Source organism: Chlorocebus sabaeus, chromosome 23, assembly GCF_047675955.1.
Source record: "Chlorocebus sabaeus isolate Y175 chromosome 23, mChlSab1.0.hap1, whole genome shotgun sequence".
In the NCBI taxonomy this organism is placed as follows: domain Eukaryota; kingdom Metazoa; phylum Chordata; class Mammalia; order Primates; family Cercopithecidae; genus Chlorocebus; species Chlorocebus sabaeus.
In genome coordinates, this window is record NC_132926.1 from 44,010,019 (window position 1) to 44,033,571 (window position 23,553).

Genomic DNA, 23,553 nt, shown 5'->3' on the forward strand with positions numbered 1-23,553 from the left:
AGAAAACATCTAGTGATCTAAGATTCACAAGGAGAATAAAAATGACTGGCTGGTTCCCTTTGTTTAAAACGAACGGGCCAGATGTTGCAAGGCTCCTTGCTGGGATTGGCCCTCTGCAGCCACCGTCCTCACGCTGGGGCCTCAGGTCTCCTAGCAACAAGTTGTAGCGTACGAGGACGGCCGCTGAGGTGAGTACTTAAGAGTCAAATTCAGAATTTGCAAGTGCAATCCGGAAAGTCCCCGCGGACCCAGAGGCCCTGCTTTCCAATTAGGCCTGACCCTATGCACAGAGAGGTCCTTGCGGGACAGGGTCGCTTCACAGAGGCAGCCGACCGAGGCTGCTCACGCCCCGCTGTAGTGGTGGGTGGTTGCCCACCAGCCACCGCCCCCTCGAGCCCCCACCACCACCCGCCCCACCGCCCTCTGCTGCCTGAGGCTGTCGCTGGTTCCAGACCTTCGGTCGCCCCTTGGCCTCTGGTCACGTGAGCCCATAGTCCTCTCCGCCTCGGTGACAGCGTGTACCAAAAGCCGAGGCTCGATTTGGACATAGTAGGAATCCTATTACTGAGACCCTGTATATAGAAAAACATGGCAGTTTCTACCTTCATCAGTTAATAAAATCAAGTACCTACTATTGCTATTCTTAATCATAATTACATTGAATTTGCCATGGGGGGGAAATGCATGTCATTGCAGTTGATACTGTTAAGAAACTCGCAATTTGTGCCCTGAAAAGCCATAATGGAGATATCAATGCCTCCACCTCAGATATATGTAGAAAAAACTCTGGCCATTATCAAACCAGATATTGTTGACAAAGAGGAGGAGATACAAGATATTATTCTCAGATCCGGATTCACCATTGTTCAGGTAACTTCTGGGTATGATTCATGCTTTTTTCCTCTCTGCCCTTAAAAAAAATGCTTATGTAAATGTGCCTACCCATTTAAACCCTTAGTGTTCAGCATTAAATTTAAGTTTATTCTTCTAAGTATGAAAGTTATAAGTGATAGTTTTTAAAAGGATATAAAATGAGAAATAAAATGGACTTTTCCTTCACCTGTCCTCTCCCACCCCAAGTCCCAGGCTCCAGAGAGAGGCAACCACTTAACACTTTATGTTCTTCCAGGAGTGTTCTATGCATTTATAAACATTTCCCCCCATAAAACAGAGCAGTCCCTTTCCCTTAACCCCCTTTACAGAGTCCCTCAGATAGGATTCCAGATCAGTACATCTGAATTGATCTCACTCTTCCGAATTTCTGTGTAATATTTCCCTGTGTCTTAGAACTACAATTTATTTACTTGATCCTCTATTGATGGAATTTTAGGCTATTGGTATTTTTTTCAGTTACTGCAAACATTTAATGTTTTAAGCCTTACATTTGTTCTGCAATTAGTAAACATTGTCATTCTAGGGATTTGAAAGTGAATATAAATAGCATTGTTAAGGATAATCAAATAGAATTGAATATTTTTAATCTTCCTCTTTTATAGTTTTTTTTTTTTTTTTTTTTTTGAGACAGAGTCTCCCTCTGTAGCCCAGGCTGGAGTGCAGTGGTGCGATCTCAGCTCACTGCAACCTCTGCCTCCTGGGTCCCAGTTCAAACAATTCTCCTGCCTCAGCCTCCTTAGTAGCAGGAATTACAGACATGCACCACCATGCCCAGCTAATTTTTGTATTTTTAGTAGAGACAGGGTTTTGCCATGTTGGCCAGGGTGGTCTTGAACTCCTGACCTCGTGATCCACCCTCCTCAGCCTCCCAAAGTGCTGGGATTACAGGTGTGAACCACTGCACCTGGCCTCTTTTATAGTATTCTTATTTGAATTTCCAATTTTTTATTTTCTCACATTTATATAGTGTCATATTGCTTATTCAGTCAGTATTTTTAAAAATAAAGAGAAAATGGCCGGGTACGGTGGTTTATGCCTGTAATCCCAGCACTTTGGGAGGCCGAGGTGGGTGAATCATAAGGTCAGGAGTTTGAGACCAGCCTGGCCAATATGGTGAAACCCCCCTCTATGAAAAATACAAAAATTAGCTGGGCATGGTAGTGTGCACCTGTAGTCCCAGCTACTTGGGAAGCTGAGGCAGGAGAATCGCTTGAACTCGGGAGGCGGAGGTTGCAGTGAGCTGAGATTATGCCATCGCACTCCAGCCTGGGCAATAGAGGGAGATTGTCTCAAAAAATAATAATAATAATAATAATAAATAAATAAAATAAAGAGAAAATATTAATCTTCAGAAAAGACGTGGAATTTCAGTTGCGCTTCGAAGGACAGGTGGAGTCCGAGGGTAGGGATGGTAAAAGAAAGTGTTAGGAAATATTTAATATAATTAAAGACTCAGGTAAAGAACTTTTTAGTAAACATTAGGAAAACTGGTAGCCACTGAAAAAGTTGGATCAAGTATTATATACTAGGATAAACTCCAAATGAACCTGAGATCTAAATATTTAAAAAATTAAACCATGTAAGTTCAAGAAGAAAAGATAATGGATTTGTTTTGTTGTAGGAGTAGGACAGCCCTTTTTTATTATGACTTAAGGTCTAGGAGCCATGGAAGAAAAGGTTGATAAGATCATATAAACAAGGCCAGGGACTGTGGCTCATGCCTGTAATCCCAGCACTTTGGGAGGCCGAGACGGGCGGATCACGAGGTCGGGAGATCGAGACCATCCTGGCTAACACGGTGAAACCCCGTCTCTACTAAAAAATACAAAAAACTAGCCGGGCGAGGTGGTGGGCACCTGTAGTCCCAGCTACTCCAGAGGCTGAGGCAGGAGAATGGCGTAAACCCGGGAGGCGGAGCTTGCAGTGAGCTCAGATCTGGCCACTGCACTCCAGCCCAGGCGACAGAGCGAGACTCCGTCTCAAAAACAAAAAAATTTTAAAAGATTATATAAACAAAAAATGTCTGCACAATGAAATAAGCACCATAAACAAAGTCAAAACAAAATAAGCTTGAGGAAAAGATTTGCCACTCATAGACAACGGACTAGTCTTCCTAATATATAAAGAGCTCCTAGAAAAAGATAAAAATAAATCAGTAGAAAAGTGGGTAGAACAGATGGATGGTCACAGAAAAAGAAAATCATTTTTAAAATGTATGAAATGATGCTCAATTTTTAGGTGGGAAAAAAAGCAAGTTAAAACTCCACTGAGATTCCATTTGGCAAAAATAGAAAAGTAAATGGCACAACCCCTATCAAAGGGAATCTGGCAGTTATCTACCAATACAACAGATGGACTTACCATTTAATTGAGCAGTTCTGCTCTTGGAAATCTGTCCTATAGAATTCCTTGTGCTCTTACTACCTGTCATGCGTAGAGCCCTGTTTAGTCCTGTCAGTAAGTGCCTGTATTAATATGAAGTGATATATATGCAGGTTATTTTTTGCAGCATTGTTTACTTATCAACAAAAGATTGAAAATAACCCAGGTTGGGAGATTGTGACAGGACCAAATAAACTCTGGAGAACCCACCAAATTGCATAATGTGCAAATAATTCTAAATAGAAGAATGAGAAACCCGTCTATACTGTTATGGAAGAAAGCAAAGTGTGTAGCAAAAAGAGCAAAATAGCAAAAAAGCAAAATCATGTGTACCAACCTTTTGTGATAGAGACAAAGTAATATATTCATGTTTGCCAATATTTGAAAAATGAAATTCTGGTGGAATAAAACAAACATTTGAAAAGGGTTACCTATTGAGGGCAAGGAAGAACTGGGTAGATTAGGACATGGATAGGAATACGATTTTTCAGTACATACCTTTTTGTATTGCTTTGAATTTTTGAATCCTGTAATTATATTACCCATTAACTTTAGAAAAAACAAATGAAGTATACGGATAAAGGTGTCCCATTTAAGTTTTTTAAAAGGCTATATTTTGGCCAGGTGTGGTGGCTCATGCGTGTAATCCCAGCACTTTGGGAGGCCAAGGCGGGTGGATCACCTGAGGTCAGGAGTTCGAGACCAGCCTGACCAACACGGTGAAACACCATCTCTACTAAAAATACGAAAATTACCTGGGCGTGGTGGCATGTGCCTGTAATCTCAGCTACTGGGGAGGCTAGGACAGGAGAATCGCTTCAACCCGGGAGGCGGAGGTTGCAGTGAGTCAAGATCATGCCCCTGCACTCCAGCCTGGGCAACAGAGTGAGACTCCATCTCAAAAAAGAAAAAGAGAAAAGTCCATATTTTAAAAAATATTTAGTGACAAACTTAATAATTAAGTGGCTAGTGTTAATTATAAATTAAAAATTAGCCAGCCATGGTGGCTCAGGCCTGTAATCCCAGCACTTTGAGAGGATGAGGCAGGTGGCTCACTGAGGTCAGAAGTTCAAGACCAACCTGGCCAACAGGGTGAAACTTTATCTTTACTAAAAATACAAAATTAGGGCTGGGCACAGTGGCTCATGCCTGCAATCCCAGCAATTTGGGAGGCCAAGGTGGGTGGATCACCTGAGGTCAGGAGTGCCAGACCAGCCTGGCCAACATGGTGAAGCCCCATTTCTATTAAAAACACAAAAATTAGCTGGACGTGGTGGTGGGAGCCTGTAATCCCAGCTACTCGGGAGGCTGAGGCAGGAGAATCGCTTGAATCCGGGAGGCGGAGGTTGCAGTGAGCCAAGATTTTGCCACTGCACTCCAGCCTGGGCAACAGAGCAAGACTCCATCTCAAAAAACAAACAAACAAAAAGTAACTGGGTGTGGTGGCGCATGCCTGTAATCCCAGCTACTCAGGAGGCAAGGCTGGAGAATCACTTGAACCAGGGAGGTGGAGGTTGCAGTGAACTGAGATTGCCTGGGCAATGTACTGAGACCAAAACAAACAAACAAACAAACAAAATTTAATGTAAATATATATATGACACTTTCCCTGGTTAACTTTCAGAGCGAAGGCAGCCATAGTATATCCTTCATTTTTTGCTTTTATTGCGGTAAAATATACATAACATAAAATTTACCATTTTAACTGTTTTTAAGTGTACATTTCAGTTGCATTAAGTACATTCACATTGTTGTACAACCGTTACTACTGTCCATCTCTAGAACCTTTTCATCTTAAACTGAAACACTCTACCCTAATGCTAACTCATTGCTTCCCTCTTCCCCATCCCCAATAACCACTATTCTACTTGCTGTCTGTAGGAATTTGACTATTCAAGCTATCTCATTTAAGTGAAATTATGCAAGTTTTGTCCTTTGCGCTGTATGCTCTTAAAATAGGCTTGGGAGTCCATTGAACTTGAGGCTTTCCTGTCCCAGCTAAGGGAAAAGCTGAAAAATGATATATCGTTTCAATAGATGGCAGTATTGCCTTTGTTACAAACTAAGAGTTCTGGTCTGATAGTACTTGATATACTGCTCTTTGTGAAAATATTCAACCTAATTTCAGACGAGATTGGGCATGTTCAGGGTGGTATGGCTGTAGACTATTCAATATAATTTCAAAAAATTTCACCTGATCCAATTTTAAAGCAACCAATGGAATAATTGATTTAGTATCAATTTTAGTTAAAGATGAACCCTTAATTTTTAAAATTATGCTACATTGGCTGGCATACCTGCAGAAGGTAGGTTCCCCTGCTTTTTAAAGGGCAAATGGCAGATAAGGGCTTACATTTCAACAGATGAGATTTTATTTTTAAACTCAGCAAGAAAAAAACAAAAAAACACTTAACACGCATAATCATAAATAGTTTCATGTCTTAATTTTAGATAATAGAATTGAGGATTGTGCTAAAGCAGGTGCTCTTGTAATTTCTGACATATTTTATTTATTCACTATATGAATTTCAATTTGAGAACAAATGTCAGCACCTTTTTCATAGTAACTGGCCCTTCACTGGTGAGAATGTTACACTTGTCCAGCAGGTCCTATTCATAGCAGAGCTGCGCCACCTAGGTAAGCGTCTTGCCAAACTTCTTGCTCTGGGCAGTTTGGTCCCTTGCTACAAACCAAGCAATTTTACCAAGTTTCTGAAGCCTGCGGAAACACGGAGTTTTGGAAAGGGCTTTAAGAGGTGGGTCACTTGGTAAAATTCACACTTACTCTCAGGAAAATCTAAGACATTTTAGAAAGACAGATTTCTGCCATAATCATGGGGATTTTTAGCCTTCACTTAGTGACATACCTCCATGTCTCATCATCCTTACTCCAGGCAGAGGTTCTTTGATTTCTACTTTGAATCCCTCTGTTATATTTCGAGCATTTTTCCTCCTGGCCCACCTTTAGTGGAATTGAAAAAACAGCAGTAATACATTTTTTTTTTCTTTTGAGACCAAGTCTCACTGTGTTGCCCAGGCTGGAGTGCAATGGCATGATTTCGGTTCACTGCAACCTCTGCCTCCTGGGTTCAAACAATTCTCGTGCCTCAGCCTCCCGATTAGCTGAGACTACAGGTGTGCACCACCAATTTTTGTGTTTTTTGTAGAGATGGGGTTTCGCCATGTTGCCCAGACTGGTGTTGAACCCCTGGGCTCAAGCAATCTGCCTGCCTTGGTCTCTCAGATTGCTGGGATTAGAGGCATGAGCCACTGAGCCCGGCTGGCAGTAATAAATAATTTTTAAAAACCTTCAAGGCTAGGCGCAGTGGCTCACGCCTTGAAAAAAAAAAAAGGCACTCAAAATAGCTGCTTCTAGAGAAAGCATGATACTTTCAAATTAGACTCAGCAACCATGATTTTTTAAAACTCGATTAATTTTTATAGTCTCATTTGTGAAGGAAATAACATCTGTTTGTCCAGAATGTTTCGTAGTCTTTTAGATTGAGATACATACTAGCAACTAATTTTTTTTTTTTTTTTTTTTTTTTAGACAGAGTCTCATTCTGTTACCCAGGCTGGCATGCAATGGCGCTATCTCGATCTTGGCTCACCACAACTTCTGCCTCCTGGGTTGAAGCAATTCTCATGCTTCAGGCTTCTGAGTAGCTGGGATTATAGACATGCACCACCACGCCTGGCTAATTTTTGTATTTTTTTTTTTTTTTGACGGAGTTTCACTCTTGTTGCCCAGGCTGGAGTGAGGTGGCATGATCTCGGCTCACTGCAACCTCTGCCTCTCGGGTTCGAGTGATTCTCCTGCCTCAGCCTCCCGAGCAGCTGGGATTACAGGTGCCCGCCACCACGCCTGATTAATTTTTTTGTTTTTTGTTTTTTGTTTTTTTTAGTAGACATGGGGTTTCATCATGTTGGCCAGGCTGGTCTTGAACTCCCGACCTCAGGTGATCCACCCGCCTCTGCCTCCCAAAGTGCTGGGATTACAGGCGTGAGCCACTGTGTATGGCCTAATTTTTGTATTTTTAGTAGAGACAGGTTTTCAGCATGTTGGCTAGGCTGGTCTCGAACTCCTGACCTCAGGTGATCCACCTGTCTTGTCTTTCTCAAAGTGCTAGGATTACAGGAATGAGCCACCACACCGGCCTGATTGTTCTTTTTTCTTTTTTTTAGGCGGAGTCTCGCTGTGTCACCCAGGCTGGAGTAGAGAGGTGCAATCTTGACTCACTGCAACCTCTGCCTCCTGGGTGCGAGCTGTTGGCCTGCCTCAGCCTCCCGAGTAGCTAGGACTACAGGCATGTACCACCATGCCTGGCTGATTTTTTTTTTTTTTTTTTTTTTTGAGGCAGAGTTTCGCTCTTGTTGCCCAAGCTGGAGTGCAATGGCGTGATTTCGGCTCACTACAACCGCCGCCTCCCAGGTTCAAGCAGTTCTCCTGCCTCAGCCTCCCGAGTAGCTGGGATTACAGGCGCGTGCCACCACACCTGGTTAATTTTTTGTATTTTCAGTAGAGATGGCATTTCACCATGTTGGCCAAACTAGTCTCCAACTCCTCACGTCAGGTGATCCACTCACCTCGGCTTCCCAAAGTGCTGGGATTACAGGCGTGAGCTACTGCACCCGGCCTAATTTTTGTATTTTTATTAGAGATGGGGTTTCACTATGTTGGTCAGACTGTTCTCGAACTCCTTACCTCAAGTGATCTGCCTGTCTTGGCCTCCCAGAGTGTTGGGATTACAAGCCTGAGTCACCTTGCCTGGCCTAATTTTTCTTCATGTTACAGTGAATCAAGATATTTATGACAGAACCAGAATAAAGAACACACATGTTCAAATGAAAAACTTTTTTACTGCATCATTTTACTACATATTACTTTTTTTGTTAGTTTATTTGATACAGGATCTGCTTTATCGCCCAGGTTGGAGTGCAATTGTGTTACCATGGCTCACTACCTCTAATGTAGTGGGGATTACAGGCACACACCACCATACCCGACTAATTTTAAAATTTTTCATAGAAACAATGTCTCCCTGTGTTGCTTAGGCTGCTCTCTAACTCCTGGCTGGGTTGAAGCAATCCTTCCGCCTTGGCCTCCCAAAATGCTGGGATTACAGGCATGAGCCACTATGCCTAGCTGTTATTTCTAAGTATGAGAAATAACTCATAATTTCTCATACTTAATGAGACCAGCTCCCAAAATAGTAACACAAATAGAGAAACATGAATTTGAAATATTTTTAAGTCCAGTTTTATTAATTGAAGTGTTATTTACTTTAAGAAGGAGATGTGACAAATTTGTTACTAACAAACCATATGCTGAGGGAGGCTGCCTAACTGGAATAATTTTTCTTTGTCGCCCGGACTGGAGTGTAGTGGTGTAGTCTCGGCTCACTGCAACCTCCACCTCCCGGGTTCAGGCAATTCTGCCTCAGCCTCCTGAGTAGCTGGGACTACAGGCACATGCCACCATGCCCAGTCAATTTTTTGAATTTTAGTAGATATGGGATTTCACCGTGTTGCCCAGGCTGGTCTCGAACTCCTGAGCTCAGACAATCCGCCGGCCTCGGCCTCCCAAAGTGCTAGGACTACAGGCATGAGCCTCTGCACTTGGCCATAATTTTTCTTAAGTAGGCTAAGTAATTCCTCTTACTATCTTATTTACAACATACATTTAATTATTTCCTTTTCTTTCTTCATAATACAAAGATAAACCTCGAAGTTATAATCAGATTGGTACTAGTTTCAAGTTAGTAATGATTTTAATGAGCTATCATTGAACTGTCATTTTAAATGCTTTTGTTGACTTTGTGTCTTTTATAGAGAAGAAAACTACACCTCAGCCCTGAGCAATGTAGTAACTTTTATGTGGAACAGTATGGAAAAATGTTTTTCCCCAATTTAACAGCTTACATGAGTTCTGGACCACTTGTCGCCATGATATTAGCTAGATATAAAGCCATCTCTTATTGGTTAGAACTTTTGGGACCAAATAATAGCTTAGTAGCGAAGGAGACACATCCAGACAGGTAATTTTCAGGGTTGGGGGGATGGCAGGGAATGGAATCCATCTGTGAAAATGAAAAAAAAAAAATCTAATTTTATTGTAATGGGAATTTTTGTTTTATTATTTGGAAGTTTTCCAAAATCAGCTTTTTTCTGGGGAGAGGGGCAGGGCCTGGGGGTCCATTTTACATTTTAAAGTGTTAAATGCCTATCTTAATACTACATGCCAGAAAAAGCATCAGAGAATGTCTCATTTATAGTTGATTACCCTTATTCTCTCAACCTTTAAACTGCCACTGAAGTAGGATTTTTAGATGGAAAAATTGGGATGGTATGTTAAAATAATAATGGTAATGCAGGAACAGAAATTCAAATTTTCAGCATTATTGCTAATGTATGGAAATAAGAAGATATTGAGTTCTTGCACTTTTGAATGTGCATTGCTTTTTTACTTCTTACAAAACAACACCATGTTTTTATCCAGAGAACTCCTGTTTTCCCAGTGTATTCCTCCTGCAGACGTGAATATATTTGATCCTTATCTAGATAGATAAGCTTAAATTTAAGCTTAAATTTGACATAAATTGTGAAGCTTTCATATGTAAGAAGTGGCAATGCTTTTGTAAAATTCTTAAGTGGAATGCATGCATATAAAGTAAGGAATAGATGTCAGATTGGATGAACATCATCTCTAACTTGTTTTTAGTCTAAGGGCAATTTATGGCACAGATGACCTAAGGAATGCACTTCATGGGAGTAATGACTTTGCTGCTGCGGAAAGAGAAATACGTTTTATGTTTCCTGAAGGTGAGTAACAGATGACTAACTTGTCAACTGCATCTCCTTATTGTTTGCTTTTTCTTTTATTTTGCGGATACAGCTGGGAAGGAAGATAAAATAATTTTTTTCCAGTATATTTTGTTAGGTTTTCAAGTTTGTAGTTACTTAAAAACTTGAAGCCACAAATGGAAAACTTGACATTTCCTTAACAACTAAATTGTGCCCTCTAGCGAGTCTTTTGAGAAGTGTTTAATTTTTTTTTATTTATCTATTTTTAACATTAAAAAAAATTTAAGACAGTGTCTCATTGTCACCCAGGCTGAAGTGCAGTGGCACAGTCTTTGTTCACTGCAGCCTCAAACTCCAGGGCTCCGGTGATCCTCCCACTGTAGCCTCCCAGGTAGCTGAGACTATAGGTGTATGCCACCATGCCCAACTAATTTTCTTTTATCTTTTGGAGAGATGGGGTCTCACCGTGTTGCCCAGGATACTCTCAAATGCCTGTGCTCAAGTAATCTGCCTGCCTTGGCCTCTCAAAGTGCTGGGATTGCAGGTGTAAGCCACCACACTCAGCTTAATTTTTTTTTTTTCTATCTTTTCTCTTGCATTAGACATATTCTTCTGTGTTACAGTTCTTTCTAGTTATCCTGAAAGGTTCAGTAGAGTTTGTGACACATGAGAAAAATAATCTCTCTTGGAAACTACATTTGATTTACCGTCTTCTCTAACTATTTACTGTTTGCCTAACAAAGTCTCATGCAATTGAGAAATTAATAATCAGTCCCTTTTTTTGTTTCCTTACTGTTAGAGAAGTTGTAAGCCTTTGAGAAGTGGACATATGAGGAAGAACACTGAGGTTTTTGGTTTGTTTTTAATATTTTTAGAGCAGAAATAAAATTTGGTGATTTTGTTATAAGGAAAAAATGCAAAGCATTGAGCAAAATTTTGAATTTGTTTTAGTATGTTATTTTTCCTGTTATGACTTATTTTTCCCTAAGTCATTTAGATCTGTTCCTCAGTATTTTCCACTGGAGATTAATTCAAATAAAACTGAAAACTGTCTTGGAGATTTAAAGGTTCTTAATTTTTTTTTTTTGGGGAAATTTCGCATTTTTTTGAATAACTGACATGATACAACAGTATCACTGTTGTTTGAATTTCTAAATTCAAAATAAATATATTTCACATTTTGAGTACTTGATTTGTTACTTTTTAGTGCCAACAGGCTTGGTAAAGGCCTGATGCTGACCTGACAATGGGCTGACAACTTTCCTCCACTGGCCTTTCAGTCATCCTCCCAGGGGAAGACCTGCTTCCCTCCTTTCTGTACAGTCTGAAAAGTCCCTGATTCTTAAACAAGCAAACAAAAACTAGTTTTAAAATTATATATTTTTTCTCAAAGCAGTCCTCCTGCCTCAGCCTCCCAAAACACTGGGATTACAGGAGTGAGCTACCGTGCCTAGCGAGAGGTCTTTTTAATGTGGTAGCACTTTATATTAGTCTTACAAGTGAATTAGACTTTTGCTTGTTAGCTTTTGTTATTTATTTATCTATTTGAGATGGAGTCTCACTCTGTCACCCAGGCTGGAGTGCAGTAGCATGGTCACAACTCATGGCAGCCTCAACCTCCTGGGCTCAAGTATCCTCCCACTTCAGCCTTTGAGTAGCTGGAACCACAGGCACATATCACCAGCCCCAGCTAATTTTTGTATTTTCTATAGACATGAAATCTCACTATGTTGCCCAGGCTGGTCTTGAACTCCTGGGCTCAAGCAATACTGCTGCCTCTACTTCCCAAAATGTTGGGATTATAGGCATGAGCCATCACGCCTGACTTCTCTCTAGCTTTTAAATAAAACAGGATAAAAATTCATTTTATCTTAAATAGAAGGTATATTTGGAAGCTCTTCTTACTCATAGGATTATATTCCTAAACTGTAATTTTCTTTCTTTTCGCTTTTTTTTTTTTTTTTTTTTGGAGATAGAATCTCACTCTGTTGCCCAGGCCAGAGTGCAGTGGCACAATCACAGCTCACCGCAGCCTTGGCCTTGCAGACTCAAGTAATCTTCCCACCTCAGCCTTTGGAGTAGCTGGAACCACAGGCATGCACCACCACACCCGGCTAGTTTTTCAAGTTTTTTGTAGAAACAGAGTTTTGCCATGTTGCCCAGGCCAGTCTCGAACTGTTGGGCTCAAGCGATACTCCCGCCTGCCTTCCAAACTGTTGGGATTACAGGCGTGAGCCACTGTACCCAGCCAACTGTTATTTTCAGTTGCCTTTGATTTTACTCATTAAATTAATCCTCTAGGCATGAGTTTAGAGATCTAGTTAGACATTTGAGAAGCAGCAAGTTGTAGGATAAATATAAAATCATTAATTACTTAGCACATTGCAGATCTTTTGCTGTGAAGTTCTTTGGAGCAAGTACTGAGAGTTTGCCGTATGAGCGTCCTCTTACTTAGCAGTCGATCAACAACTATGTGCAAAACTTTATATGACGATTCACTCAAGCAAGTTATCAAGATATTCAAAGACATGTTCTTAACCCTTGAAAAAAGTAATGCTGGCTGGACACAGTGGCTCACACCTGTAATCACAGCATTTTGGGAGGCTAAGGCAGATGGATCACTTGAAGTTAGGGGTTCAAGACCAGCCTGGCCAGTGTGGTAAAACCCTGTCTCTACTAAAAATACAAAATTAGCCAGGCATAGTGGTACATGCTTGTAATCCCAGCTACTCAGAAGGTTGAGGCAGGAGAATTGCTTGAACCTGGGAGGCAGAGGCTACAGTGAGCCGAGATTGCACCACTGTACTCCAGCCTGGGTGACAGAATGAGACTGTCTCAAAAGAAAAGAAAAGAAAAAAGTAAAGCTCTCTTCTTTCCCTTTTTTCTGGGGGGTGGTCACAGGGTCTCTCCATGTCACTCCAGATGGAGTGCAATGGTGCGATCATAGGTCACTACGACCTTAAACCTCCTAAGTAGCTGGGAATACAGGTGTGTACCACCACGCTCAGCTAATTTTTTAATGTTTTTGTAGAGATGGGGGTCTCACTACATTACCTAGACTGGTCTCCTTTCCCTTTTAATAGAAATGGCTAATTCAAAGTTTTGCTATATTCCATTTCTTCAACACATTTATTAAGTTGCCTACCATTTGCCATAAATGCAAAGATGAATAAGAAGATATCCCTGCTGTCAAAATGATTATATTTGAAAATAAATATACAGGCTGGGTGTGGTGGCTCACACCTGTGATTCCAACACTTTGTGAGGCTGAGGTGGGAGAATCTCTTGAGTCCAGGAGTTGGAGACCAGCCTGGGCAACATAGCAAGATCTCATCTCTACAAAAAATAAAAAATTAGCTGGGCATGGTGGCCCATGTCTATAATCTCAGCTACTCCGGAGGCTGAGGTGGGAGGATCACTGGAGCCTAGGAAGTTAAGGCTGTGTGAGCTGTGATGGCACCAGAGTGCTCCAGCCTGGACAACAGAGACCCTGTCTCAAACAAACAAACAAACAAACAAATAAATAAAACAAGGATGACGGAAAAACTTAAAAAACTTAAAGTTCATCCATGTAAGAAACATGAAAACACTGTTTTTATTCTCTCATTAATTTATTCAGCCCTAGCCTGGCATGATGGCTCATGCTGGTAATCCCAACACTTTGGGAGGCAGAGGCAGGAGGATTGCTTGAGCCCAGAAGTTTGAGAGCAGCCTGGGCAATATGGCAAGACCCTGTCTCTACCAAAAATATGAAAAATTAGTTGGGGGTGGTGGTGCACACCTGTGGTCCCAGCTACTTGGGAGGCTGAGGTGGGAGATTTACTTGAGCCCAGCAGGTCAAGGTCGCAGTGAACTGCATTTCTGCTGCTATACTTCAGCCTGGGTGACAGAGTGAGATCCTCTCAATAAATAAATAAATGAATAATTCACTAATGAAATTAAGAAAACAATTCCAGGGAAGAAAATATTTGCAAACCATATATCTGATAAGGGGTTAATGTCTAAAATATATAAGGAACTCTTACACATCAGTATCCAAAAAACCCCTAAATAACCCATTTAAAAAATGGGCAAAGGACTTGAATAGACATTTTTCTAAATAAGACATAAAAATAACCAACAAGTATATTGGTTTTTTGGAAAAGGTGCTCAAGGCCATGTGTGGTGGCTCATGCCTGTAATCCCAGCACTTTGGGAGGCCGAGGCTGGCAGATCACCTGAGGTCAGGAGTTCAAGACCAGCCTGGTCAACAAAGTGAAACCCCATCTCTACTAAAAAAAATAAAAAAATTAGCTGGGCGTGGTAACACGTGCCTATAATCCCAGCTACTTGGGAGGCTGAGGCAGGAGAACTGCCTGAACCCAGGAGGTGGAGATTGCAGTGAGCCAAGATTGCGCCATTGCACCGCAGCCTGGGCAACAACAAGAACGAAACTCCATCTCAAAAAAAAAAAAAAAAAAAAAAAGAGGTGCTCAAAATCACTAATCATCAGGGAAATACAGATCAAAACCACGGTAAGATATCACCTCACACGTTAGGATGGCTGTTATCAAAAGAAAGAAAAGGTAAATATTGGCAAGCATATAGAGAAATTGAAACGCTTATACACATTTGGTGGGGATTTAAAATGGTGCCACCACTGTGGAAGACAGTATGGAAGTTCCTCAAGAAACTAAAACTGTTACATGATCTAACAATCTTACTGCTGGATCTATATATCTGAAAGAATTGAATCAGGATCTTGAAGAGATACCTGCACCAGTGAACCACAATAATGTTCATTGCTGCATTATTCTCAATAACCAAGATACGGAATCAACCTAAGTGTCCATCAGTGGGTTAATGGATAAAGAAAATGTGGTATATATATACAATGTAATACTATTCAGCCTTAAAAAGAAAGAGATTCTGTCATTTTTTACAACATGGATGAACTTGGAGGACATTATATTCAGTGAAGTAAGTCAGGCACAGAAAGACAAATACCACATGATCTCACTTATATGTGGAATCTAAAAAAAAGTTGAACTTGGAGAGTAGAATGGTGGCCACCAGGAGCTTGCAAGAGAGAGTAGGGGATGGAAATGTTGATCAAAGGATACTTATTGCTACGATAGTAGGAATAAGTTCAAGAGATCTAGTATAACAACATGGTGACTATAGTCAATAATATATTGTGTTGTTGAAAATTGCTAAAACAGTAGGTTTTAATTCTCACCACAAAAAAAGATAAGTATTTGAGGTAATCCATATGTTAATTAGCCTGATTTAGTCTTTCCATAGTGTTTACATATTTCAAAACAACATGTACACAATAAATATATACAATATTTTTTATCTATTAAAAAATTTGTTGTGCTCACTTCAGCACATACACTAAAATTGGAACGATACAGAGAAGATTAGCATGGCCCCTGTGCAAGGATGACATGCTTTTAAAATAAAAAAAAATTTTAAGTATACTTATAAGTTAAAAAAATTTGGGGGGCCAGGGGCGGTGGCTCACGCCTGTAATCCCAGCACTTTGGGAGCCTGACATGGGCAGATCACTTGAAGTCAGGAGTTCGAGACCAGACTAGCCAACATAGTGAAACCCCATCTCTACTAAAAATAAAAAAAATTAGCCTGGCGTAGTGGCATGCACCTGTAATCCCAGCTACTCGGGAGGCTGAGGCAGGAGAATTGCTTGAACCCAGGAGGCAGAGGTTGCAGTGAACTGAGATCACACCACTGCACTCCAGCCTGGGCAACACAGCAAGACCATGTCTCAAAAAAAATATATTAAAAAGATTTTTGTTTAATGATTAGTACCTGATGAATTAGCATAATGAACTTTATATAATATATGAATAAAACATTTGCCCATGTTGAGAAAAAAATTGTATATATTAATTGTGTGCAATTTTGTGTACATCAATAATACTTCAATAAAGCTGTAAAAAGGAAAATTCCATTCACAATGGCATTAAAAATAATATAATATTTAGGCATAATTTTTTTTTTTTTAAGAGACAAGAGTTTCTCTCTTGTCACCCAGGCTGGAGTGCAGTGGCCCAATCTCGGCTCACTGCAGTCTCTACCTCCTGGGTTCAAGCGATTCTCCTGCTTCAGCCTCCTGAGTAGCTGGGATTATAGGCGCCCAACACCACGCCTGGCTAATTTTTTGTATTTTTAGTAGAGATAGGGTTTCGCCACGTTGGGTGGGCTGGTCTCAAACTCCTGACCTCAGGTGATCCACCTGCCTTGGCCTCCCAAAGTGCTGGGATTTCAGGCATGAGCCACCGCGCCCAGCCACATTTAGGCATAAATTTAATGAAAGTGCAATTCTTGTACACTGAAAACAACATTGCTGAGAGAAATTTTAAAATATCTAAATAAATAGATATTCCATATTCATGGATTGGAAGACTCAGTGTTGTTAAGATGGCAATTCTTTCTAAATTAATGAACAGTTTTGGGTTGGATGCAGTGGCTATGCCTGTAATCTCAACACTTTGGGAGGCTGAGACAGGAGGATTGCTTGAGTCTAGGAGTAGGAGACCAGCCTGGGCAATGAAGTGAGACCTCATCTCTACAAGAAGAAAAAAAAAAAAAAATTAAAGAAAATTTTAATGTAATCCTCATCAAAGTCCCTGCATACTTTTATGTAGAAATTGACAAACTGAGTTTAAAATTTAGTAAAATTGCAAAGAACTCGATTTTGGAAAAGAAGAACAAAGTTGGAAGACTTCCACTATCTGATTTTGAAACTTACTACAAAGCCACAATTATAAGGCAGTGTGGCAGTGACATAAAGATACATATATAGATGATTGGAACAGAATTGAGAATCTAGAAATAAACTTTTACACATATGGTCAATTCACTTTCAACAGAGGTGCCTAGACAATTCCGTGAGAAAAGGATGGTCTTGCCAATACAGTCCCCAACTTACCATGGTTCAAGTTACAACTTTTTGACTTTACTATGGTGCTTTCAGCTCTGTACATTAATGGTGAATATCCATACAACCATTCTATTTTTGTTTTGTTTTTTTTTTTGAGACAGGGTCTCTCTCTGTCACCCAGGCTGAAGTGCAGTGGTGCCCACTGCAGCCTGAACTCGTGGGCTCAAGCATTCTCCCACTTCAGCCTCCTGAGTAGCCAAGACTACAGGCATAGACCACTGTGCCTGGCTACTTTTTGAATTTTTTTGTTGTAGAAAGGAGGTCTTGCCATATTGCCCAGGCTGGTATTGAACTCCTGGCCTCAAGAGATCCTCCCCCCAAAAAGATATATATATATATATTTTTGTATATATCTTTATATATGTATCTGAAAAACACTGAATATAAATAAATATATATATTTTAAATTTACATATGCACCTGTAAATCCAGCTATTCAGGAGGCTGAGGTGGAAGGATTGCTTAAGAGAGAGAGAGAGATATATATATATATATATATATATTTTTTTTTTTTTTAAGAGACAGAGTCTTGCTTTGTTGCCCAGGTGGTCTCAAACTCATGGCTTCAGGTACTGCTCCTGCCTCAGCCTCCCAAGGAGCTAGGACTACAGGTGTGAACCACTGTGCCTAGCTCATAATATATGTATATTATATAGAAAATGTTGGGCCGGGCGCAGTGGCTCAGGGCCGGGCGCAGTGACTCACGCCTGTAATCCCAGCACTTCGGGAGGCTGAGGCAGGCGGATCACAAGGTCAGGAGATCGAGACCACGGTGAAACCCTGTCTCTACTAAAAATACAAAAAATTAGCCGGGCGCGGTGGCGGGCGCCTGTAGTCCCAGCTACTCAGGAGGCTGAGGCGGGAGAATGGTGTGAACCCGGGAGGCAGAGCTTGTAGTGAGCCGAGATTGCACCACTGCACTGTAGCCTGGGCGACAGAGCAAGACTCCGTCTCAAAAAAAAAAAAAAAAGAAAAAGAAAAGAAAAGAAAATGTTATTTATATAAAATTTGCTTTGTGTTAGATGATTTTGCCCAACTGTAGGCTAATGTAAGTGTTCTGAGCACATTTAAGGTAGGCTATGCTATGCTATGATGTTCAATAGGCTAGGTGTATTAAATGTGTTTTTGACTTAATGATATTTTCAACTTATGATGGGTTTATTGGGATGTAACCCATGTAAGTTGAGGAGAATCTGTATATGGTGCTAGGACATAGGACAGCATGATAGTCACGTAAAAACAAGAAGAACTTAGACCCTTGTTTCATAGCCTACACAAAAATTAACTCAAAATGGCTCACAGACTTCAATGTAAAGAAAACCAGAGAAAATCTTTGTAACTGGAGTTGGACAAAGAGTTCTTAAAATGACATCAAAAGCAAGATCCATAAAAGAAAATATTGATAAATTGGACTAAATCAAATTAAAAGCTTTTGTGCTTCAAAAGACATCATTAAGAATATGAAAAGAGGCCAGCCACGATGGCTCATGCCTGTAATCCCAGGACTTTGGGAGGCTGAGGCGGGCGGATCATGAGGTCAGGAGATCAAGACCATCCTGGCTAACACAGTGAAACCCAGTCTGTAACTAAAAAATACAAAAAATTGCCAGGCACGGTGGCTCACGCCTGTAATCCCAGCACTTTGGGAGGCAGAGGTGGGCGGATCGCGAGGTCAGGAGATCGAGACCATCCTGGTTAGCACAGTGAAACCCTGTCTTTACTAAAAATACAAAAAATTAGTCGGGCGTGGTGGCGGGCACCTGGAATCCCAGCTGCTCGGGAGGCTGAGGCAGGAGAATGGCATGAACCCGGGAGGCAGAGCTTGCAGTGAGCTGAGATTGCGCCACTGCACTACAGCCTGGCGACAGAGCAAGACTCGGTCTCAAAAAAAAAAAAGAATTTGAAGAGCTGGGAGCAGTGGTTTGCACCTGTAAATCCAGCTATTCAGGAGGCTGAGGTGGAAGGATTGCTTGAGGCCGGGAGTTTGAGACCAGCCTGAGGGACATAGTGAGTGACACCCTGTCTCTAAAAACTTAAAGAAAAAAAAAGCTGGGTGTGGTGGCACACACTTGCAGGCCCAGCTATTTGGAAGGCTGAGGCCAGAGGATGCTTCAGCCCAGGAGTTCGAGGCTGCAGTGAGCTGTGCTCATACCACCACACTCCAGACTGGGCAACAGAGCAAGACCCTGTGTCTAAAAAAAAAAAAAAAAAAAAAGTTAAATTTTTAAAAATATGAAAAGATAGGTAGGCAACAGACTGGGAAAAAATATTGGCAAATAATATACCACATAAAGGAATAAAGAACTTGTAACTAGAATATATAAAGAACTCCTATGTCTAAATAATAAGAGAAACATCCCAACTGAAAACCGAGGCTGGTTCTACTCAGGAGGCTGAGGCAGGAGAATTGCTTGAGCCCGGGAGATGGGGTTGCAATGAACTGAGATCATGCCACTGCACTCCAGCCTGGGTGACAAGAGTGAAACTGTCTCAAAGAAAAAAAGAAAAGAAACAGAAAACAGGCTGGTTGCAGTGGCTTATGCCTGTAATCTTAGCACTTCAGGAGGCTGAGACAGGCAGATCATTTGACATCAGGAGTTCAAGACCAACCTGGCCACCATGGTGAAACCCTGTCTCTACTAAAAATACAGATATTAGGGCCTAGCACGGTGTCCCATGCCCGCAATCCTAGCACTTTGGGAGGCCGAGGTGGGCGGTTTACCTTAGGTCAGGAGTTCGAGACCAACCTGGGCAACATGGTAAAACCCTGTCTCTACTCAATGTACAAAAATTAGCCAGGCATAGTGGCACATGCCTGTAATCCCAGCTACTTAGGAGGCTGAGGCAGGAGAATCACTTGAACTTAGGAGGCGGAGGTTGCAGTGAGCTGAGATCATGCCACTGCATTCCAGCCTGGACAACAGAGTGAGACTCTGTCTCAAAAAATTAAAAATAAATAAATAAATAAATAAATAAAATAAAAATGCAAAAGTTAGCACGGTGTGGACGCAGACCTGTAGTCCCAGCTGCTCGGAAGGCTGAGGTGGGAGAATCGCTTGAACCCAGGAGGAGGTTGCAGTGATCTGAGATTGCATCACTGCACTCCAGCTTGGGCAACAGAGCGAGATTCCATCTCAAAAAATATATATAAAAAAGAGAAACGTTCTTTAAAAAGAGCCTTTTTAATGATTGTATAGTATTTAATCATTATGTTTGCTTCAATGAGAATACATTTGTATTTGCAGTGATCGTTGAGCCCATTCCAATTGGACAAGCTGCTAAGGACTATTTAAATTTACATATAATGCCAACTTTGCTTGAAGGACTCACAGAGCTTTGTAAGCAAAAACCAGCAGATCCTTTGGTAAGAAATATTTTTATTCACACTTAAAAATATTGTCACCAGGCACGGTGGCTCACACCTGTAATCCCAGCACTTTGGGAGGCCAAGGCGGGCGGATCCCAAAGTCAGGAGTTTGAGATCAGCCTGACCAACATGGTGAAACCCCGTCTCTACTAAAAGTACAAAGATTGGCCGGGCGTGGTGGTGCGTGCCTGTAATCCCAGCTACTCAGGAGACTGAGGCAGGAGAATCACTTGAAGCCGGGAGGCAGAGGTTGTAGAGAGCCAAGATTGTGCCACTGCACTCCAGCCTGGGTGACAGAGCGAGACTCCATCCCCCCAAAAAAAATTGTCTATAAATTGTCTATAGTTTTCATGTTTAAGACATTGTGTCCTTTGAAATACTGCAAATATTGAGAACCATTTTAAAATAAACATTTCTAGAAGGTATTTTATATACATTTTAGATATTATGTATAATTATTGATTACTTATTTTCTTGCTGTGTTTATTTATTATTATGATTATTATTTGAGACAGAGTCTCACTCTGTCACTCAGGCTGGAATGCAGTGGCGCGATCTGGGCTCACTGCAACCTCCGCCTCCCAGGTTCAAGCAATTCTCCTGCCTCAGCCTCCCGAGTAGCTTGGATTACAGGCGTGCGCCACCACGCCTGGCTAATTTTTGTATTTTTGGTAGAGACAGGGTTTCTCCATGTTGGCCAGGCTGGTCTCGAACTCCTGACCTCATGTGATCCGCCTGCTTTGGCCTCCAAAAGTGCTGGGATTACAGGCGTGAGCCGCCATGCCTGGCCTGTCTTTCTTTTTTTTTTGTAGCCATCCTGCTAGATAACACAAAGTGGTTTCTCACGGTGGTTTTGATCAGCATTTCCCTAATGACTAATGTTGAGCATCTTTTCATGAGCTTGTTGGCCATTTGTATACCTTCTTTGAAGAAATGTCTATTCAAATTCAAGTCCTTTGCCGGTTTTTAAACTGGGTTGTCTTTTTGTTGAGTTAAAGTTCTTTATATTTCTAGATATTAAACTCTTATTAGATATATGATTTGCAAATATTGTCTTCCATTTTGTAGGTTGTCTTTTCACTTGCTTAATAATGTCCTTTAATGTATAAACATTTTTCATTTGATGAAATCCAATTTATTTATTTTTTTCTTTTATTTCTTGTGCTTTTGGTGTCATGTCTAAGAATCCATTGTGAAATCCAAATCCAAGGTCATGAAAATTTTCCCCTATGTTTTATGTTTTCTTTTAAGATTTTTTTCTTTTTTCTTTCCTTTTTTTTTTTTTTTTTTTTTTTTTTTTTTGAGACATTTGAGTCTTTGTTGCCCATGCTGGAGTCCAGTGGTGCAATCTTGGCTCACTTCAATCTCTGCCTCCTGGGTTCAAGTGATTCTTGTGCACCAGCCTCCCAAGTAGCTGGGACCACAGGAGCACACTACCACACCCAGCTAATTTTTAAATTTTTTTGTAGAGATAGGGTCTCCCTATGTTGCCCAGGCTGGTCTTGAACTCCCGGTCTCAAGTGATCTTCCTACCTTGGCCTCCAAAAGTGTTGAGATTACAGGTGTGAGTCACTGCACCTGGCCTCTTTTAAGATGTTTATTGTTTTAGCTCTTATATTTAGGTCATTTGGTCCATTGTGAGTTCATTTTTGTATATGATGTGGTATAGGGGTCCAACTTTATTCATTTGCATGTGGAAATCCAATTGTCCTAGTACCATCTGTTAAAGAGACTGTTCTTTCTCCATGAATGGACTTGGTACCATTGTCAAAAATTTGTTGACCATAGATGACTGGGTTTATTCCTGGATTCTCATTATTTTTTAAAAATATGAAATGCTTCATAAATTGTGCATCATCCTTGCACAGGGGCCATGCTAATAACCTCTCTGTATCATTCCAGTTTTGGTATATGTGCTGCCGAAGAGAGCACTGGACTCTTAGGTCTATTCTATTGGTCTACATGTCTGGCATAAGGATGTCATTACCACACTGTGCTGACTACTGTAGCTTTGTAGAAGGTTTTGAAATTGAGAGTACAAGTCAGTCCTCCAACTTTGTTCTTTTTTATGATTGTTTTGGCTCCTCAGAACCCCTTGCAATTTCATATGAATTTGAGGATTGGCTTTCCATTTCTGCAAAAAAAAGCTTGTTGGACGTTTGGCAAGAGCTGCATTGGATGTGTAGATTGCTTTGGGTAGTATTGACATCTTGCCAATATCAAGTCTTCCTATCCATGAAAAATAATGTCTCCTCATTTATTTAGGTATTCTTCAATTTCTTTCAGCAATGTTTTACAATTCTTAATGTATAAGCCTTTCACTTCTTGGGTTAAATTTATCCCTTGGCATGTTATTTGTCTATTGTATGCTACAATAGCTATACGCTATTGTAAACGAAAGTGATTTAAAAAATTTTTTTGGACTGTCATTGCTGATGTATAGAAATACAATTGATTTTTGTGTATTGATCTTATAACCTACATCTTTGCTGAATTTATTAGCTCTAGTGGCTTCCTTGTAAATTCCTTAGGATTTTCCACATATAGGTTTATGCCGTCTGTGAATAGAGATAGTTTTACTTCTTTCTTTCCAGTTTGGATCTATTCTTGACAACTTGCATAATGCAAATACAAATGTTTCCATTTTTAATGGTCATTTTCTTAAAGTGATTTTGAAAACTGTTTAAGTTTCCAGTTGATATAGTATATGTTGAAAGGAAATATGTAACTGTTCTTTAACTTAAGGTTTTTTTTTTTCCCCCATAGATTTGGCTAGCTGATTGGCTGCTGAAAAATAATCCTAACAAACCCAAACTTTGTCACCATCCAATTGTAGAAGAACCTTATTAAAAAAATCCTCGAAAGAACAAATCATGAACTATCTTATTGTAAAAGGCTGTATTTCTATTGTTTGAAAAAATTATTTCTAGGGTTTAAGTAACTACAAGTAAAATAAATTTATTTCTTAAAAATAAGTGTTAAAGGAATAACTATTCTATGAAGCAGATAACATCAAGGTAAAGTGTAGGCTTAGAGTATGATTTTTCTTTTTTTTTTTTTGAGACAGAGTCTCGCTCTGTCACCCAGGCTGGAGTGCAGTGACGGATCTTGGCTCACTGCAAGCTCTGCCTCCCGGGTTCACACCATTCTCCTGCCTCAG

At 40.6% G+C, this 23,553-nt stretch overlaps 1 protein-coding gene, 1 non-coding gene and 1 pseudogene across 4 annotated transcripts; 2 read left to right on the forward strand and 1 right to left on the reverse strand.

Annotated features, from left to right (window-relative positions):
* Positions 1-129: 129 nt before the first annotated feature.
* Positions 130-23,264, forward strand: NME5 (NME/NM23 family member 5). 3 transcript variants are annotated; one of them, XM_008014589.3, is made up of 6 exons: positions 130-188; positions 697-870; positions 9,109-9,314; positions 9,998-10,098; positions 20,272-20,390; positions 23,160-23,264. In XM_008014589.3, exons 2-6 carry the CDS (start codon positions 742-744, stop codon positions 23,241-23,243), a joined length of 639 nt encoding a protein of 212 aa, XP_008012780.1. In that variant the 5' UTR covers positions 130-188; positions 697-741; the 3' UTR covers positions 23,244-23,264. The 3 variants fall into 3 exon arrangements, with proteins under 3 accessions (XP_008012780.1, XP_072866771.1, XP_008012779.1); XM_073010670.1 differs by lacking the exon at positions 20,272-20,390; XM_008014588.3 differs by lacking the exon at positions 130-188 and having other exon boundaries at positions 436-870.
* LOC119618447 (U6 spliceosomal RNA) lies at positions 15,436-15,535 on the forward strand (annotated as a pseudogene).
* LOC119618457 (U6 spliceosomal RNA) lies at positions 22,218-22,325 on the reverse strand. The gene has a single exon (XR_005234753.1). It is a non-coding gene; the product is annotated as a U6 spliceosomal RNA (small nuclear RNA).
* Positions 23,265-23,553: the final 289 nt, after the last annotated feature.

Excerpts from the sequence above, each read along its gene's own strand:
- NME5 (XM_008014589.3), top strand. The coding sequence starts at position 742 with ATGGAGATATCAATGCCTCCACCTCAGATATATGTAGAAAAAACTCTG. Across the intron at positions 871-9,108 it reads CCGGATTCACCATTGTTCAG|AGAAGAAAACTACACCTCAG; the intron begins GTAACTTCTGGG and ends TGTCTTTTATAG. Across the intron at positions 9,315-9,997 it reads AAGGAGACACATCCAGACAG|TCTAAGGGCAATTTATGGCA; the intron begins GTAATTTTCAGG and ends ACTTGTTTTTAG.